The sequence below is a fragment of the Theobroma umbraticum genome, unplaced genomic scaffold (genome assembly GCF_002168275.2).
Source record: "Theobroma umbraticum cultivar Fairchild unplaced genomic scaffold, ASM216827v3 scaffold_44.0, whole genome shotgun sequence".
Classification (NCBI taxonomy): domain Eukaryota; kingdom Viridiplantae; phylum Streptophyta; class Magnoliopsida; order Malvales; family Malvaceae; genus Theobroma; species Theobroma umbraticum.
In genome coordinates, this window is record NW_018397255.1 from 1,549,150 (window position 1) to 1,569,135 (window position 19,986).

Sequence of the window (19,986 nt, forward strand, 5' to 3'; positions counted from 1 at the left end):
TCTCCGGACTATATAGCACAACCGCAGAAAAGAATGCGTTAGAAGCTATGAACACGTATTTTAACATATTGAATTCATCCGCAATCTCCAAAGCATCAGTTCCAAACAAGTCGACAACTAGAGCCGTCGGTCTAACCTCCATCTTAGAGATTTCGGATCGGAGAAATGGAACAGACTCCAGCATCAATATCACTAGTTTTGTTGCTAATGATGCATCGGGTTCAACTAGTTTGGAGAGGTCAACAAAAGGGAGCAAAACGATATCGAGGAGATTAGGGTCTGGTGATTGGAGGAGTTGGGAGTGTGTGATCGAGGCATGATCGGCTGCCACAACAAAGACGGTAACTTTGAAGCTGTGATGGGAGATAAGGCGCTTGGCAAGCTCAAGGACGGGGATCAAGTGTCCCATGCCAGGGCTTGCAAGGAGGGCTACATGAGGCTTTGTGCCTTGCATGGATGCTGCAGGTTTGCTGAGAGCTGCCTTTGGATTAAAGGAAAGAGAAACAAGATGGGGCTTAGGGGGATAAGTTTACAAGCCAAGTGCCTAGAAAGGCGGTGCAAGGCTATTTGTTAAAGCAGCGAGTTTCTTTCTTCTCTCTTCCTCTCATATTCTTCATCATTGGTTTTTATGGAGTTTTTTTTAAACAAATTGATTTTGATATATTTAATTATATATTTTAAGTACTACATAAAATTTATAGCTCATACTTTTAATATAATAAATGAAAAAAATGACAACTAATATTTAAAAAAACGAACAAATAAAATGAGAATAAGGAGAGCATAACAAAATATATGGTAATGTTTGAATAGAAAATTTTCTACTTAATTTCGTGTCGGAGTAAAAAATTTTTTAAAAATAAAAACATAAACATGTGACATTAAAAATTTTGAAAAAAATAAAAAAAATAAACTTGTGGCACTAAAAATTAAAAAAAATAAAAAATAAACATATAAAGTACAATTACAAAGTAAAATATTAAAGAAAACGCCAAATGAGACATAGTATTTCTGTTCCTAAAGCTTCGCATTCGCGAAACATATGATGCAAAGCTAATTTCCCCTTGCCCCCACCCATCTTCTCAAAGCACCTTTTTTCAGCTTACTTGGATAAACACAAGGGCAGCAACGTCCTCTTAACCTTCTTAACTCCATTATAGAGAACTATATGTCTTTTTTTCCTCTTTTCTCCAAATATTCTAATAAATTACGCCATATATATATAATTTGTTACAAGCAACAAGGCATTAAAATTTGTATTATGATTTGTACAATATAATTCCATGGGTATAAAATTTGCTCTATAATTTGCATCATAATTGCGTGTAGTTCAAAATAAAATATGTACACAATTGTCAATTGCGTTAGCATCACGCACCACGATCGCGTGGTGGCACTACAGTTTGCGGGCCGTCGCCCCTATTGAAGGATCCATTATTAATATCTCATAATAAAACTCCTACTTTTCATCTAGTTTTAGCTTAGGTACATGTTTTAAAATTCACTAATTAATTTTCCGTTACATATTTTCCGTTAATTAATTTTTCTTAACTCTTAATATATATATGTATTTATATATATGTATGTATGTATAGATTTTAACATTTACAAGTATTCTTAAGACTTTGTAGTTCTAAAATTGATAGAGACATTAAGATTTTAAATTTTAGGATAATTAGTTAGAATTTTAAAATTAAATTTTATGGCCATAATAAATAATATTCATCTTCTTCTAATAAATTGAAATTCATCAAATAAAGTGTCAATTACTATAATTAATACAAAATATTACTTATAACTATTATTTTATATAACCTAAAAAATGTTCTAGGAGTACTAATTATTGGCAAAAACGCTTTACAAAAAAATAATTAAATATTAATTATATTTATTAGGAGAGATATAACATTGGAGGAAAGGGCGGGGGCTTAGTATGGGTCTCGCCCTTCTAAAATTTTAAATTTTAATATTTTTTTAATTTTTTTAATTTAACTCTTCATTTTTTTAAAAAATTATAATTTTATTTTTATAAATATTAAATTTTTTGTTGTCCTTCTCTTAAATATAAAATTCTGACTCCAAATTAAAAATCGTTAAATGTCAGTGTAGTGGTGGTCAATATTCAAACCTATGCCAGTGGCTCTTAATTAATATAATAATGAGCCGGAACAGGACAACACAGAGCAGCCGACTTTGGACTATTTTCGCTTGTTGACAAAAAATAAAAATCCCATATAGCCAGCTTCACCTTCAAAAAATACTTTGTTTATGCCTTGCCAATTGCGAATGGACGGTCCAAAATTGACTCAAAAAAGTTAATATTATTAATAAATAGATGAATAAATATTTGACTTTTGTACTTGTAAATATATATGTTTGGCAATAAGATTTAAAATTATTATTACTATATCTTTTCAAATTTTTACCGTTAATACATCTTTATTCGAATAGAACGAAGGGTGGTGTAATTAATTTATCTTATCGTGTTTTTGAAATCTTCAAACATCAGAGACAATGTCGATAGATGTTTGTGACAGAAACCAATTTGTTACATCCATATTATGTAATTTGCGTTTGAATACAATAGTTATGTTTTGGCTCTATCTGTTGACTTTGCCTAGTTAATTCAATTCAGTTACGAACAATATTAAATTGTTGAAAATGTCATATCATTGCTAAGAAAGTTGTATAATTAATTAGTAGAATTCGCTTTACGTGATGTATCAACTATTAATTTTATATACATGTATCTGTTAAATTACGTATCGTAAATAAAGAAGGTTAATTTTTTTTATTATTTAATCCATTATATATTAATTTAATGTTAATATTTGAATTTGAGATAACATTTAAAATTATTTCGGTGATTGTTACTCTTTTAAAACTAATTAACACATTAAAAGCAAAGCAAACCCTTCAAGTAAATATTGGTAAATTGTAAGACTTAAACTCATAAAAAAATATTTATTCTAAAGATTTTTTCCATATTAAGCTAAAGCTTTACTTACTTAAATCGTTTACATCTAATACAAATAATAAATAAATAAATAATCAAAAAATCTACCAATAACGCTTAGCTACACACTAAGATTTTAAAAGTTATAAAAACTTAGTAATAAATGTATAAATGAATTATAATGTGAATTGTAATGTGAATATATGATTTTTTGTACTATTTTTCAATTTGATATATTATTATTATTTTCATTTATGTTGATAGAATATATATGTGCTTTAATTATTGATTAAATTTTTTTAAAATTATAAAATTTAAAGTCAAGCTCGAACCACAAATGATTGTTTTTATGAAACCACGCACCAACTCACATGGGTGATTCCCATTGATCTTAACATAAAAACCGTCCATTCAAACCATGCTCACCTAGATTAGAAGAACTTTAGGCTTGTTGGGATTGAATATACACTTACGATCAATGATAGAGTTAGTATTTTATGTTTGAAAAATTGAAAATAAGAAATTTAATATTTGTAAGCTTTAAATTATAAATTTTTTTTAAAAATAAAGAGTAAAATTATAATTTTTTTTTAAAAAAATTAAATTTTAAAATTTTTGAGGGACTAGAACCTTACTAACTCTCTTCCCTCCACCTCTGCCTACGACGGGCCGAATATTATGTACTAAGTTAGGCCAAACTATCAGTCTTTTAGATTTTTAAATTATCGATCATTTATTTGATCTTTTCGTATTTTCTTGTCTACAATTTGGAGGGAAATGCTAAGATTCCCTATGCAACATCTGACAAAAAATAGCTTTGCATAACTAATTCACGATTCTTCCTTACAAAATATTCAGCTTTTTATTTAACTCAAAGCTTCGTACGTCTTCATCACATAAACAAAAAGCACAAGATCATACATCCATGAAAAGGCAATAATGCAAATGATAACAAGTATTATACACCAAGAGCCTTGATTCGGAACTAATTAAGCACCTTGAGCCTTTGCTTTGAGGCTCATCTCAATCTCTTTGGCAACTTGGGAAAGTGAAGTACAAGAAGAACCACCCTTGCTCAAGGCCTTTTGTGCAATATGTTTTAATTCCTTGGCTCTATCTCTTATCTGCTGTCCATCCTTGTCTACCATGATCTTTCTCACCACCATCTCCAACTCTTTCCCCTCCACTATCCTGCTTGAAGTCGACACCTTTGGCCTGACTGCCAAGCCAAGCTCTTCCGTCAGCATTGTGGCATTCATTTTTTGCTCCGCGTAGAGCGGCCAAGCAATAAGAGGTACCCCGTTGATTAGACTTTCCATGGTTGAATTCCATCCGCAATGTGACAGGAATCCACCAACTGATGGATGGGCCAAAATATCTGTTTGTGGAGCCCACATTGGGAGCAGTAGTCCTCTATCATGGGTCCGGGTCAGAAACCCTTCGGGTAAGTAATCCGGGGTACCATCCAAATCGTTTCCAACAGTGAAAAAAGTCCCGGATGCATCGTTCTCAACGGGAGGACGAACCACCCAAATAAATCTTTGTTGGCTTTGTTCCAAGCCCCAAGCGATCTCAGTCATTTGCTTGGCTGACAAAGTACCTCCACTTCCAAACGAGGCATAAATCACTGATTGACTAGGCTGCTTGTCTAGCCAATCCAAGACCGGGTCAGCTAAAACCAGGGGTCCAACCGGTCTCACAACCGGACCAATTGGATATACGGGTACTTTAGCAACCCGGCCCAACAGCTCTGCATCTGTCAAGGATCTAAGCGTTGCGGGCTCCAGGTCCTCAAAAGTGTTCACCAAAATCCCATCAGCTTCTGGAATTTCAAGCCCTACACGTGCATATTCTCCATATAATTGATCATTTCGGTTCAGATAAGCTTCCAGGGTATCCTCAAACCGAACCGGTTTGCACCCTGGAATCTTCAGAGGCTTTTGCTGCTTAACGTGCTGCTCATCCACCATTTTTTCAACGGTTGGAGCGTAAACAGTGATTCCAAGAAACCATGCATTGGAAGCAATGAAAACGTACTTCAACATCCTGAATTCATCGGCAACAGGTAAAGCTTCAGTCCCGAACAAATCCACAATCAAAGCTGATGGGCGAGACTTCATTGCAGCTACAGCGGAACGCAGGCCTGGCAAGGACTCGCGCATTATGACGGCTATTTTGGTTACCATGTGTGCACCTGGATCGACTTTGGTAGAGATATCTGCTGATGGGAGGGAAACAATGTTAAGAACGTCCATGTTGGATGGTTCAAGAAGTTGGTTTTGTGCGGTTGATGTTTCAGATGCCAAGACAAAGATTGTGATTCGGAAGTTATGGTGGGTAACCAGGCGCTTGCCAAGCTCGAGCACAGGGATCAGGTGGCCCAAACCAGGGCTTGCCAACAGGGCTACGTGCGGTTTTGTGGTTTGCATGATGATATCTAAGAGCTTTTAGAAATAAGGTTTTCTAATGTTTTGTGATGAAGGAGTAACATTGCTTGGATATTTATAAGCAAAATTGTTGCATTGGCAGTTGCTTTCTAATTTGTCATCCGCATATATTAAATCTACAAGGACCACATTGCAAGGTTGAAAATGGAGAAATTTTTTAAACTTTCTATCGAGCAAGCGTTAATTCTGCAATTTGGGTATTGATTAATTCACGCCCACCATTGAAACCTTTGTTTTTTCATCAGGTCAAGGATGAGGGGGTCTCCTTTTGCCAATAAGCTCCAAAACTCTAATCCAACTCAAAGCAAGTTCTATAGATTTAAGAAAAAAAAAAAACAGGAAGAGGGGATAAGAATAACTAAACAGAGATTGTTTAGGGCGCTGTGTCGGGTAATATATAGAGTAACTAATAACTTGGCATATGGCTTGTTCTTGATTGGATCAGGCAGTCAACTGACATGTTGATATATATAATTATGATTTAAATAACAAAAAAGGAGGAGGCAGACAATCAACAATTCACAAGCATTTCAACTTGTGCATGGAAATAAAAATTAAATCTTGAAACATTAATTTACTCTTAATCAAACAGAGTCTCATCTGTCATCGATCGATGGGTTACGTATATATTACTGTTCTCACATGGCTACTAAACTAGCTATAAACAATAAGTAAAGGTATATTACAATGGATATTTCCAAATTTTCATTACAAGAATATTAGTATAAAAATTTAGCTTTACTTGCAAACCCCATCAACATATAATGCAATCCCACCATAAGTTCCCAGCACTGGATTCCTTTCCAGCAGCTGCCATGTCTTCAATCTGTGTTTTTTTTTTTTTGGAAAGGCTTCAATCTGTCTTATTCCGATGACGATGATGGAAAACTTTCAAAATTCTTTCCTAAGGCCCAATTCGACAGCTTTGCGAAGCCTGCCTTCTCCTACCCCAATCGCCAAGTAAGAAAGTATTGTAAAAGGGACCTATATATACTGCGGACACAGACCTAAAATTTTATCTAGGATTTCAAGTGAGTAAAAATAGTCATCAAGATTTTGTATTTATATATTTTATTTTATTTAATTTATATATTCAAAATAGAAGTAATTTATTTTTTTGATTTTAAAAAATTTTTCAATTTAATCTCTCTTTCTAACAATATTTAATTTTATTTTTAAAATAATTATATTAACGCTGATGTTGCACATTTTGTTGATATAATATATCATATGGTATCAACGTGATTACGTAACAATACCATGTGACACTATTATGATGATGTGACAGTAACATGATAACATAGTAGTGCCACGAGGCATGTCAAAACTTTTCTTAAATATTTTTTTTATCATATCATAAGAATTAAATTGAATAAAAATATATAATATAATAACTAAATTCAAATAAAATTGAAATGTTGAGAGATTAAATTGAAAAAAAATTAAAAAATGCAAATCTTTTAAGTAGATGATAGATATACTTATGAAGTTAAATATTTAAATATAAAATATTCATAGTGTTAAAAAATATATATAAATATTTTCTTAGTTGATTTTTTTATCATAGAATATGTATATTAATTTATTTTCTTTGCAAAAATTAACTTTGAATTCTCATTCTATAAAAAAAATAAAAAAAATTTATACTTAAAGTTAAATTTAGATAAATAACTTGCATTATATTGAAATAAAATAATATAAAAAACAAAATCAAATTTTTTCTTTATTTATAATAGTACAAAAATTTAAAATTTATTTAATTAATTTTTAACTTGAGTTGAACTCAAATTAACAAAACAAATTGATTATATATATACCTAGCTATTTTTTAAAAATTATAAATCAAATATGTAAAAATTTTAATTAATAAAATACATGATTTTATTTTTATGTTATCTATTTATGTTATAATTGTTCTTACATTTCAAACATTTACTCATTTTTAGCCAATTATGATTGATTTTTTACTTTTTGTAACATACAGCAACTTTTGACCCCCACTTCTTCAAGAAACTTAAATTCTATGAACACAAATACATTAAGTACAGAAATAACTCCAGGGGCTTTAAATAGTGACCATAAGCAATCCTTTTGCCCTAATGGAGCTTCTTTTATCATTGAATCTTACAACTTTTTTCTTCAAAGATATGTGTCTCGAAAGATATTAAAAGCTTTTCCTTTTATTTTAATTGCTTGCACTGTGTAGGAGCTGGGAAGCTCATGCTTCCGCTTACTATATTAAGCACCCTAATGTTTACGCTTGGAGGCGCTGCAAGCAATCTTTGGCGATTTGGGACAATGAATTGTAAGAGGAACCGCCCTTGCTCAAAGCCTTTTCTGCACTGCTGTTTAGTTCCTTGACTCTGGTCCTCATTGCATGCCCTTCCTCATTGTCCACCATGATCATTTTCACCATCGTCGCTATCTCATCCCTCTCAACAATTTCATCAGTCTGTGACAACTTGGGTCGAACAGCAATCCCAAACTCCTCCGTCAGCAATGCAGCGTTCATTTTTTGCTCTGCATAAAGCGGCCACGCGATCATTGGTACCCCATTTAAAATGCTCTCCAAAGTTGAATTCCAACCGCAATGGGATAAAAATCCACCCACTGATGGATGACTCAGGATCTGTGCTTGAGGTGCCCACATTGGGATCACCAAACCAATGTCCTTGGTTCGAGTGAAGAACCCTTCAGGCAAGTAATCCGGCATGCCATCCCCGTCGTTTTTCCCTATGGTGAAATAGGTCCCAAGTGCATTCTCTGATGGAGGACGAACCACCCAAATAAATCTTTGCCTGCTTTGCTCTAAACCCCAAGCCAACTCTATTATTTGTTTGGCTGATAAAGTCCCTCCACTTCCAAACGAGACATAAATAACTGATTCGGTGGGTTGCTTGTCAAGCCAAATCTTTACTTCTTTATCTAAAACCTGCTTTCTATCCTTCCTGATCAGTGGACCAACAGGATAAATGGGGACCTTAACGACTCTCCCCAAGAAGTTATTATCACGAAGTGCTTTAACGGTTGTTGACTCAAGATCCTCCCAAGTATTAATCAAGATCCCATCGGTCTTTGTCATCTCAGTTCCCAGAAATTGAGACCCATCAAACCTATCAATGTTGAGAAAAGATTCAAGGGTATCCTCAAATCGAAGCGACTTGCAACCAGGAACTTTTAATGGCTTTTGGCTCTTAACATGTTCCTCCCAGATTACATTTTTACCGATGCTGGATGAATGTAACGCGACGGCGAGGAACCATGCAGTGGTGGTGTCGAACACGTACCTAAGCATTCCAAACTCGTTGGCTATTGCAAAAGCATCAGTTCCGAACAAGTCCACAACCAAAGCTGTCGGGCGACACTTCATGGCAGCAATCGAAGACCTGAGGCTTGGCAAGGACTCCCGCATGAGCACGAGCAGTTTCGCGACGAGAGGGGCTTTGGGGTCGACTAGGCCGGAGATATCCACAGATGGGAGTGCAACAATGCCAAGATCATCATTTGGGGTTGGTGAGTTGAGAAGGGAAGTTGAGGCAGGATCACTTGCAACAACGAAGACTGTTACAAGAAAATCATGGTGAGTAACCATTCGTTTGCCAAGCTCAAGGACAGGAATGAGATGTCCCATGCCAGGGCTGGCGAGCAGGGCAGCGTGAGGCTTCTTGACCTTTGTCATGGCCATGGCTGAGAAGAATTGTGGGTTGCTGGTTTGTCTTGAACTTGATCAAGCCTGAATCTGGTAGACGTTAATTTATAGAAAAAATCATGGTATCTATTGCATGTTTCCTAAATATCATTTCTTTCATTAGGGAATATTTTGAATTAATGGTAATTGACACAATTTAAGGAAAAGAATCTGGGAAAATTTTATCATCCTTGGCTGGCTTGCAGCAATCCATCATCTTTGGTTTATAAGGTACCCTATCGACGCACCGATTTGTACTTTAACTTTGACTTTAACAAAGATATAGACCGCATATTTTAAAATTTAATTTTATGTTATTTAGGTGAAAAATTTCGTGACTAATCTTTCCACATAATAGTAGTAAATATTATGGGTGAGTAAATGAATGTATTGGGTAGTTGGTCCATCATATCTAAAAACTAAATATATTAAATATTTTTAGAAAATCGATCAAATATAAAGGAAGATCAAACCAATCAAATTTAAAGAAAGACTAAATCGAATAAATATAAAATTGGTTCAATCGATTTGGTTTTAGATCAATGAATTAAAATTTTATCATTTTTTTACAATTATAATATTAAAACTTATAAACTTCATCCATAATTATAAAATATACAAATTATGTATAAATTAAATATATGTATATATATAATATTATTTTATTATATATATAAAATTAATGACACAACTTATATATTATAATATTTTAATTTTTATGTGTATAAATAATAATAAATTATAAACAATAAGTTATAAAAATTAAGACAATAACTAATAAAATTATTAAGTGTAATCATATAAATAAAATCTATTATAAGTTATAGTAATGCTTATGTATAAATTAAATATATGTATATATCTAATATATTACTTTATTATGTATATATGAAATTAATGACATAATTTATATGTTATATTGTTTTATATCAAAATTTGTATAAATAATAACTAATTATAAATAATATATTATAAAAACTAAGGTGATAACTAATAAAGTTATTAAGTGTAATGATATAAATAAAGTTTATTATAAGTTATAGTAATACTTATGTATAAATTATATATATATATATAATATTTATACAATTATATATATATATATATTCATAACATTTTATATTGTGAAATATTATTAAGGTGTAATAATTATAACATATAAATATCTAGGATATTACTATCATATATTATAATATTAACATATAAGTTATATTATTTGAAACATATAACTTGTAATTTCATATTAATATAGATTTATAAATAAGTATATATAATTAAAATTAAATTGTTATGATTATAATTCAAACACGTACAAATAATAAACTCATATATTTTAAGTATATTATTAATCAAGTTTATTATCAATTTTTTTTAATATAAATAAAAAAATTACATATATTAATATATATATAAAAAATTAATTTGATTTTTTGAGTGAATTGGTTTAAAAATTTTAAAATTGAAAACCGACAGAAAAATCAATTGAATTAAACGTTTTAGACCAATTAAATCGAACCATTTTATCCAAATTACATTTAGTTTGGGTGGATAATTAATCAAGTTTGGCTTTGCTCACCCCTAATAAATACATGCATGCAAAATAGCCAATTAAAGCATTAATCTCTAAATTCCTTGGCAATGACTTATAATCTCAATCCTTCATTCCAGCAGTCACTGAAATATATCGAATCCGCATGCATTGCATCATCAATCTAATTAATCACACCGTATAATTACTAATTTTTCCTTAATAATCTTTCTAGGTTATGTTCCAAGCTAGCATTGGTGGGGGTGGTGCCATGGGGCAATTAAAAGTTGAAAATAAAGTCTAAACCCTAAACTCGAAAGACTATAGTATAGTATACAACATTTAGAACTTCCTCTTCCCCTGAAATTCTTAATACAAATTGGCATTAAAATGTGTGCAAATCCCACACCTTCTTTTTCTCAGTCAAATAAAGGTACAATTTCACTTTAAATTATATTCAAAACAGTAAATAATTACCACTACGTATGAAATGTCTTAGATCTATGCCAAATTTAGCTAGCGAAAACACAAACCTCCTCCAAGAGCATGCACAAAAACAATATCACCCATCTTTTTTGTCAAGTTATCAATTTCATTTAATAAACCATTCGTTCACTAGTACCTTTCATCTGGTTGTAGTTAGGTTTTAGAAACTTGTTTAATTTGAACTTTTCTACCCACTTGTCCACTAAATTAATTTCCCCCTTGATATATGTATCAAAGTTGAATTTTTCTTGATTTTCCATGCATTAATTTTTAAATTTTTTGGTACAAGCCTTTACTTTTTATGAATGTATGTATGTATGTATGTACAAATCTTTATTTTTAAAAATAACATGGCATTAAAATTTGTTGTATGATAATTGCGTGTAGTATTAAATAAAATATGTACACAACAATAAAAACTTAAGAAGCAAAATTGAGTGAGTATTATAATTATATAAAATAGTATAAACTAAGTACCTTACCTAGTTGTAGTTCTTTTAATATCTCATAACAAGGTTTGTACTTTTCATCTAATTTTTGCTAGTTTTCTTAAAATAGTTTAATTTCCAACCTTTCTACCCCCTCGTCCTCAATTAATTCAACAATAAGAGAATTTTTTCTCAATCCAAAACGATGAACAAAATACCTAAATAGCAATCTTAATGACCATCAAATCCAAAGTTTGAGTCTTATATTCAAAGAGAGCCAAAGAAACTTCCAAAAATAGAACCATATATATAGCGGAGGTCGATGGGAGAGGGTCCAGTAGGGCCCCTGCTCCCTCTCCAAAAACTTTAAAATTTTTTTATTTTTTTTAAATTTTATAATTTTGTTCATATAAACATTGAAGACATATATATTTGTTGAATTTCAAAAATCCGATTTACCACTTTGTGATTGATAGAAATATAATTATTATATTTGCGGTTTCACTATTTTATCTATCACCCAAATTTTCTTATTGTTGTTTTTAAATGCTTTTATTCAAAAAGCATAAACCTTGATTTAATCAAAAATAAAAGATTTTCATCATTAAAAACAATATCATTTCTTGCAATCTACATAAATAAAAAGATTGGCATCACACCATAAGAAATTACAATCTTCACAATTTCACACACATATAATAGTAATACTATAATTTTTTTTTTTGTTTTTAAGAGACACGACTAAATACAATATAAATGATAGAGAAAAGATTAACGCATTGCTTGAGCCAATGCTTTCAAAGAAGAACCATTCCTAGACCAAGCTCTTTCTGCGCTCAATTTCAGCTCCTTGACCCTAGCCTTCATTGCAAGACCTTCATCATCCACCATTATCCTTTTCACCAACATCTTTATCTCCTCCCTCCCCACAATTCCCTTTGATGGCAGTATTTTCTCTCGCACAGCTATTCTCAGCTCCTCTGCCAACATTGTAGCATTCATTTTCTGCTCTGCGTACAAGGGCCAAGCGATCATCGGCACCCCATTCATGATACTTTCTAAGGTTGAGTTCCAGCCACAGTGCGTGAGAAATCCTCCCACTGATGGGTGGCTTAAAATTTCAACTTGTGGAGCCCAATCTGAGACTACCAACCCCAGATTTTGGGTCCGGCCCATGAATCCTTCTGGCAAATAGCTTAGTATGTCATTGCTGCTGCCACTATCAAAAGTGAAAAATGAGCCGTCACCGGATTTTACAGCTGGTGTTCGAACCACCCAAATGAACCTCTGTCGGCTTAGCTCTAAACCCCATGCCAACTCCCTCATTTGCTCGTTTGACACCATCCCTCCACTCCCAAACGATACAAAAAGCACAGATTCACTCGGTTGCTTGTCTAACCAATCAAATAATAGCTTTTTGCATGAGTGATCAACTGCTCCGATCGGCCTTATTATTGGCCCAACTGGATAGATTGGCACCTTGCTGATACGACCCAAGAGCTTATTTTCCCTCAAAGAAGCAAGTGTTTCAGGCTCCAGTTCCTCCCATGTGTTAACCAAAATCCCATCAGCCATTAGAATATTCATGCCCAAATGTACGTACTCTGCATATTGTTGATCTGATCGGCACATCATTGGATCGACTACATCTTCAGGTTGAACTGGCCTGCATCCAGGGATAAACAGAGCTTCTTTCTCATCAACATACTCTCCTTTCACCACCTCATCTAATCTTGGAAGATATATAGTCAGTGCGAGACACCATGCATGCGTGGGGATGAAAACAAACTTTGGAATCTTAAAGTCATCAGCAAACCCTAAAGATTCAGTTCCGAAGAAATCAACTATAAGAACAGTTGGAGGGTATTTCAAACCAGAGATTGCAGATGAAAGAGCTGGCCTAATTTCACGCATTAGAACTGCTATTCGTGTAACCACAGCAGCGTCAGCATCAACAAGGTCGGAGATATTGGCTGGTGGGAGCCTGATGACTTCACAGAGCTCCGGGCTCACGAAGGATTGGAGGACCTGTGATTCTGCTGCTGATGGCAGAAAGGAAACAACAAAGATTGTAACCTTGAAATTATTGACAGTCACCAGGAGCTTTCCAAGCTCCAGGACTGGGATAAGGTGGCCTAGGCCAGGACTTGATAGTAGCACAGCGTGAGCCTTAGCGTTTCCGCCCTCCATATCTGAAACTAAAGCAAAGCAAGAGGATAAAAGAAAAATGGGAAATTAAAAGGCTAAAAGGAAAGACCGAAATCTTATCTTAAATCTTAAAAGTAGCATAAAAAAAAGAACTATAATCATAAAGTTGAATCTGAAGCATGCCCATCTCAATTGTATCATGATGCCTTTTTCACTTCCCATCTTTGGACGTGTGTATGGGACTGGTTTGATGATCAATCAAAATTTTCTGATGAAATTGGAGCTAGTGGTGGAGAATTCTTATCTGATAGTACCCTTCCTTCCCTGACTGTTCCCTCCTAATTGGCTGTCATTTCAGCGACGTTTACTCCTCGTACTAGAGGCTGCTGAAGTCTTTTAAATTGTAGCTACCCCACTGCCCACGGGTACGAAAAGTTCCGTTTGCTGATTTGCACTATCAATTGGAATTTTCTTCAATCCTCATGGAACACAAGATTCTAATTTCACAAAAATTAATGTCAATTAAAGTTGCTTGGTAAGTCTTTAGTTCATCATTGTTTGTTGTGAAAATTCAGTGATGGTTCTCATCTGGCTCGGATACAACCAAGATTCAGGTATGTTATTTTCACAGTCCGGAAGTAACACCTTTGACTCGTTGCACCAAAATAAGTACCCAAAAATCTATCCCAAAGAGTTGGAGTCCGTGGACTCTATTGCCTGCAGTAAACCTTCCTGCCAAAAAGAATTCAAGAAATAAGTCCAGAAATTATCAAGGCCCAAAGGGAAGAGAAGAGAAGAAGAAGAACAGAATGAAGCTCCGGCCAACGAGAAGGAAGCTGAGCATAAAAGATACGCAGCACCTACACTAACGTAGTGTTTTGTATAAGAAAAGTAAGAACACATTTCTTACAATATATACAATTAAAATACATTGTAGTATTTATTTTATAATAAATCACTATAATTTAAAATTATAATAAAATTACATTACAGTCAAAAGATATAATGTAATTACAATAAAAAAAATATAATTACATTACATTGCACATTGTAATATTATTGAAGATATTTTTACCTTTCAACTTTATTACTTTGTTAAAAATATTTTGTAATGTTATAATTAAAATAAAAAATAATATAAAAATTAAAAAATAAAATAAAATAAGTAAAAAAAATTAAAATAAAATATATACTATTAAAAATGATATTAAAGAAATAAAAACAAAATATAAAAAATATAATAAAAATAAAAATAAAATAGATAATATTAAAAATATATTTAAGAGATGATATTATATAAAATTTAATAATAAAAAATATAAATATATTAAATTTATATTTTAATAAATAAAAATAATTTTAAAAATTAACATTACGTTTTCAATAAAATACTTATAAATCAAACGTTATAATATTTTTTTTACATTTTAATCATTATTTTACTTATATATTAAACACCGTTACGTTATTTTTCTTACAATTATATTATCTGTAATCATATTATATTATAAAATATTAAGCATTACTTAAATGAAATATACTGTTTAACTAACTAAGATTTAAAAATTAATTGAAGTAGTTAGTTAGTTACTCTATACAATTAGCCTTTGTACTTAATTAATTAGTTATTGCCCAATGTATATAAGACTGTGAAAGGCATTGTTTTCTCTGCAATGAATCAGAAAACTTTTTCACAAAAATTCATTCGCCGTTTTGTCCTTTTCTTCCATATTTGTCACTTCCTACTGACAAACTCAAGGCAAAATACATCAGATCAAACCACCTCATATTCTTACCCTGTACATGCACGAGAGAATAAAAGCACAAGAGATCACCTAAGTGGCCAAATTCCACCAAAAGAAGCTCCTTCTTGCATAAGCAACCTCCTTCAACAGGACCCCCACAGAAGGGGCGGGTATCCCAAAAATCCAGGAAAAGAAAAGAACAATTTCGAAATTGCTCCTCGACTCCCAATAAAGAACCTCAGCTGAAAAACTCATCACAGCACCCAGAAAAAGCACAAACGAGGCTACTCCAGCACATTGATGCAGCAACTTATAAACAACGCATTGAAGGAGAAGAGGAAGTATTGCTGTAATCCCAACAAAGCACTACCATGAACCTTGTGTCCCTTCACCAAAGGTCGTCAAAAACAGTTCTTGAGACCTCACATACCTCCTCTCATTCCTCATTATCATTAACGTTAAGGAGATCAATTGTGCGTTTGACCCCTCCTTTGCTAGGCTGTTGACGAGTTGATTCTTTTCACTAAAAATGTGGTTGACCTCCATTTGTTAACCCCCTTCTTAAGCTTTTCAATAGGCAAGATCCACCTCCAGAACTTCCAAGGGGCTCATCCCGGTTTATTTACCCATTTCACAGCATTTTTTGGGTTGCTTTGATCACTAACGAGTGAGAAGTGGCCCACTTAGACGCTAAGAAAATAAGGAACGCTTCTCTTATTGCTCTAACTTCAGTAAGGCTAGAGTCTCCAACCCCAGTGGATTTGGAAAACAGAATTCCTGTCCATTAATTTTCATCTCGCAAAACCCCACCAATCCTCGCTTCACCCTTGGGTAACCCATCGACATTGAACTTCATTTCTCCACGTGCTGGTTTGCACCAACTTTCCACAATCTTATCCTTTTTTGCCAATCTCATCACAACCCCCCAGATGGGTTTTTGTATGTATCAATAACAGTCCCATACTCAATAAACCACCTAGCTTTAGCTTACATAGCAACTCTTAACTTGCCCACTTCATACACTTGGTTGACATCCCAAAGCATCACCCTAAACACCATGTCATTTTTATGGAGCCACACCGACCATATGATAGCATAAAATCCCAAAATCCAAACTTTTTGATCTTCTTGTTGTAGTTCATCATTATGAGTTAGAAAGAAATCACATATTGTTTAATTACATTCGAAAGTAATTATCTCTTGGGTGCGTAACTAATAGTTAAGATCATAAGATAAGTGGTACATTTTATCTTTAAAAAAAAAAGATAAATGGTACATGTTTAATGAGATTTGATAGTTTTAGAAAATTTATTGAGAATATTACTTCTTTGTATGCTTTTTGCGAATTTAATGTTTTTGTAGATTTTTTTTGTTAAATTTGATAAGATAGAAATGTTTTATGCTTGGTGGTAAATTGAATCGAATTTTTATGTTTCTTTATAGGGTGCTGAACTATAATTTAAGTTTCGATGTTCAATTACTGTTAGGTTTTTGCTTTTAAAAAAAATTACTGTTAGATTTTTGGCTGTTTTTGTGTCAGGACTACTATTTTGTATAAGTTTTTATATTAATAAAAAATTGATTGAGAAAAAAAAATGGATATACTAATACTAAGAATCAAAAGCATATCTGTACATTAAAGACAAAATTATTTATTTTGTACAAGAATTTGAACTCGCAATTAAAGGTAAAATTATTGCATAATCATGGAGACTATCGACCATCTCTGTTCACTACTCTCTTCTCAGTTCTTAGTTACATTGTTTCACCATTTCAGCTAGTGCATTGTACGAAGAGCCACCCTTGCTCCATGCTTTCTCTGCACTAAGTTTTAGCTCCTTGACTCTGCCTCTTATTTTGCCCCCTTCTTCATCCACAAATATTTTCTTAACCATCGTCTCGATTTCCTCCCTCCCCACAACACCCTTGGATGGTATCGTTTTCGATCGAACAGCTATGCCAAGCTCCTCTGTCAACATCGTAGCATTCATTCTTTGCTCAGCGTACAGCGGCCAAGCGATCATTGGCAATCCATTGCTGATACATTCCATTGCGGAATTCCACCCACAATGTGTGAAAAATCCCCCGCACGACGGATGGCTCAAGATTTCCACCTGCGGAGCCCATTGTGGAACCACCAGACCCCTCCCATGGGTTCGAGACATGAAACCTTCGGCTAAGTAACTCGACGTTTCATTAACGTCGAACCCAAACTTGGGATCGGACCCAATTCCAGTTTTTGTTGTGGGTGGACGCACTACCCAAATAAACCTTTGTTGGCTTAACTCTAAACCCCAAGCCAGTTCTGTCATTTGCTCGAGTGATAGCACTCCCATGCTTCCAAAAGAAATATACAGCACAGATTCATTTGGCTGCTTGTCCAGCCACTCAGATAGCTCGCTCTTTGATCCGACAGCTCCTTCTGCGGTCACTGGGCCGACGGGGAAAATTGGTGCCTTGGCAACACTTCCCAAGAGCTTATCATCCCTCAGAGCTGCTAGGGTTGTGGGCTGCAGCTCCTCCCATGTATTCACCAAAATTCCATCAGCCTTTGGAATCACTGTAGCCATACGTATGAGCTCAAGATAATTATTTTTAGTTTGGACCAACATAGGATCTGGCAAATCTTCTGGTCGAACCGGGGTGCAACCTGGAAGAACAAATGGTTCCTTCTGATCATCATCGCGAAACTCTCCTCCCGCATTCTTATCTAATATTGGAACATATAAGAATAACGCGAGATACCATGCATGAGAGCTCATGTAAACAAATTTAGGAATCTTAAGGTCATCAGCAATCGCTAAGCAATCAACTGCATAAACATGAACAACGACAGCAGTTGGAGGAGTCTCCAACGCAGATATTGCAGACCGGAAAGCTGGCTCGCTAACACGAACCACTGCTGGAAGCGACGCGACTCCCATCTGGCCAGGGCTAATAAGGCCAGAAATGTCTGCTGGAGGCAGTTGGATGACATCAAAGAGCTTTTCACATTGAGCAGATTGCACCATCCGTGATATTGTTGCTGCAGATCCAAGAAAAGATGTGACAAAGATTGTTACTTTCACGTTTTGGTAAGTGACGAGGCGTTTTCCCAGCTCAACCATAGGCGTACGGTGAGCCGGGGAGGATAGTAAGGCAACGTGAGGCTTTGTGTTTGAGAACTCCATAGATAAAACCTATCAATGATTGAGAAGAAACAGAAATTCTTCCTTTTGAATAATAAGTTGAGAGATAAGAAACGAAAATGGAGCATGAACTTTATATATAGAGAGAAAACTAAATGGTAAAATCGAAGAGTGGCTAAGGGAAGAACACAACGGCTCGAACAGTGGCATAGTTGGTGGCCAACTGGCCATGCATGAATCCAAACTAATTTATGGAAATAACTAAACTCAAATCCGGGGATTTTCTTATGTCCTTTTTTAAGTAATGAATCCGAAATACTTGTATATAGAAAGATAAACCTCAAATTTATTTCCTTACATAATTTGTCAAATACATTATTATTTATAGTAACACTGGATCTTTACTAATTTTGTAGAATTATATATACATTCCACATTCATTGAGTAGAGTCTACCAAAACCTTATCCCATCCTTGATATTAGAGTTAACATATGAATCAAAAATTTCCCATTCAATACAACAGAGGTTAAGGCAACCTCTCCCCAATTTAATTCCAAAGCAAAAGCAATACAAGTGACTAAGAAAACAGACAAAAACAGTGTGTTGCAATCAAAGGAGCCAGGCACCGAACCCACATTTCAATGAAACAGGCAAGGCAAACCAGCAACAGAAAATAAAACCAATAAGCACCTACTATCGCCCCCCTTCCCCTCCCCAGAGCTTATATACTGTACCCATTTAACAGCATTATGGGAATCACGTTCCACCTCAATGCCGTGAAGATTAAGAAGTCCTTTCCAATGGCTACCAATTCAGCGGTATTTAGAATATCACCCCTTCTTCATTTTCTCGTTGAATAAAAAGTAAGGTGCTGTTTGATAAATTAAAAAAATAAATATTGAAAAATTAAGTATATTAGATTTATTATAGAACTTAAATATGGTTTGACCTATGAATTAAACTAAAGGGAAGGTAGGAATTAACACTGTTTAGAAAGGATCGATGGAAAGAAGTTTCTAGAAATCGAGGGAAGGTAGAATTAAAAAAAATGCATATGCATTCTTAGGTAGAATGGAAGAACAACTTCATTTCATAAATTAATCTTGCCTTTCTAATTGACGTTAAACACTTTTAACATAAAACAGAGTTATATTAATGGAAACTATTGCATCAACGTGTCAACTGCCGGCTCTTCCGACCATGTTTAACCATTTCATGCAGTGCCTCGTACGATGAACCGCCATGACTCCAAGCTTTGTCTGCACCAAGTTTTAGTTCTTTGACCATGCCTTTTATCTTCCGTCCTTCTTCATCTACGAATATTTTCCTAACCTTCGTCGCTACCTCTTCCCTCCCGACGACTCCCTTGGATGGTATTGTTTGTGATCGAACAGCTATGCCGAGCTCTTCTGTTAACAACGTAGCATTCAT

The 19,986-nt window shown here is 34.0% G+C and overlaps 4 protein-coding genes and 1 pseudogene across 4 annotated transcripts; all 5 read right to left on the reverse strand.

The window, feature by feature from the left end:
* LOC110409891 (UDP-glycosyltransferase 72E1 pseudogene) overlaps window positions 1-509 on the reverse strand; it is a 1,666-nt pseudogene extending 1,157 nt beyond the window's left edge.
* A 3,436-nt stretch (window positions 510-3,945) lies between these two features.
* Window positions 3,946-5,385, reverse strand: LOC110409894 (UDP-glycosyltransferase 72E1-like). The gene has a single exon (XM_021419392.2). The coding sequence runs from the start codon at window positions 5,383-5,385 to the stop codon at window positions 3,946-3,948; it is 1,440 nt and encodes a 479-aa protein (XP_021275067.1).
* Window positions 5,386-7,657: 2,272 nt separating this feature from the next.
* On the reverse strand, window positions 7,658-9,088 carry LOC110409892 (UDP-glycosyltransferase 72E2-like). Its single transcript, XM_021419390.1, has one exon. It carries the CDS (start codon window positions 9,086-9,088, stop codon window positions 7,658-7,660), a length of 1,431 nt encoding a protein of 476 aa, XP_021275065.1.
* Window positions 9,089-12,104: 3,016 nt separating this feature from the next.
* LOC110409893 (anthocyanidin 3-O-glucosyltransferase 5-like) lies at window positions 12,105-14,017 on the reverse strand. The gene has a single exon (XM_021419391.2). It carries the CDS (start codon window positions 13,721-13,723, stop codon window positions 12,305-12,307), a length of 1,419 nt encoding a protein of 472 aa, XP_021275066.1. The 5' UTR covers window positions 13,724-14,017; the 3' UTR covers window positions 12,105-12,304.
* Window positions 14,018-17,177: 3,160 nt separating this feature from the next.
* LOC110409874 (anthocyanidin 3-O-glucosyltransferase 5-like) lies at window positions 17,178-18,596 on the reverse strand. The gene has a single exon (XM_089782517.1). The coding sequence runs from the start codon at window positions 18,594-18,596 to the stop codon at window positions 17,178-17,180; it is 1,419 nt and encodes a 472-aa protein (XP_089638643.1).
* Between the last annotated feature and the right edge of the window lie 1,390 nt (window positions 18,597-19,986).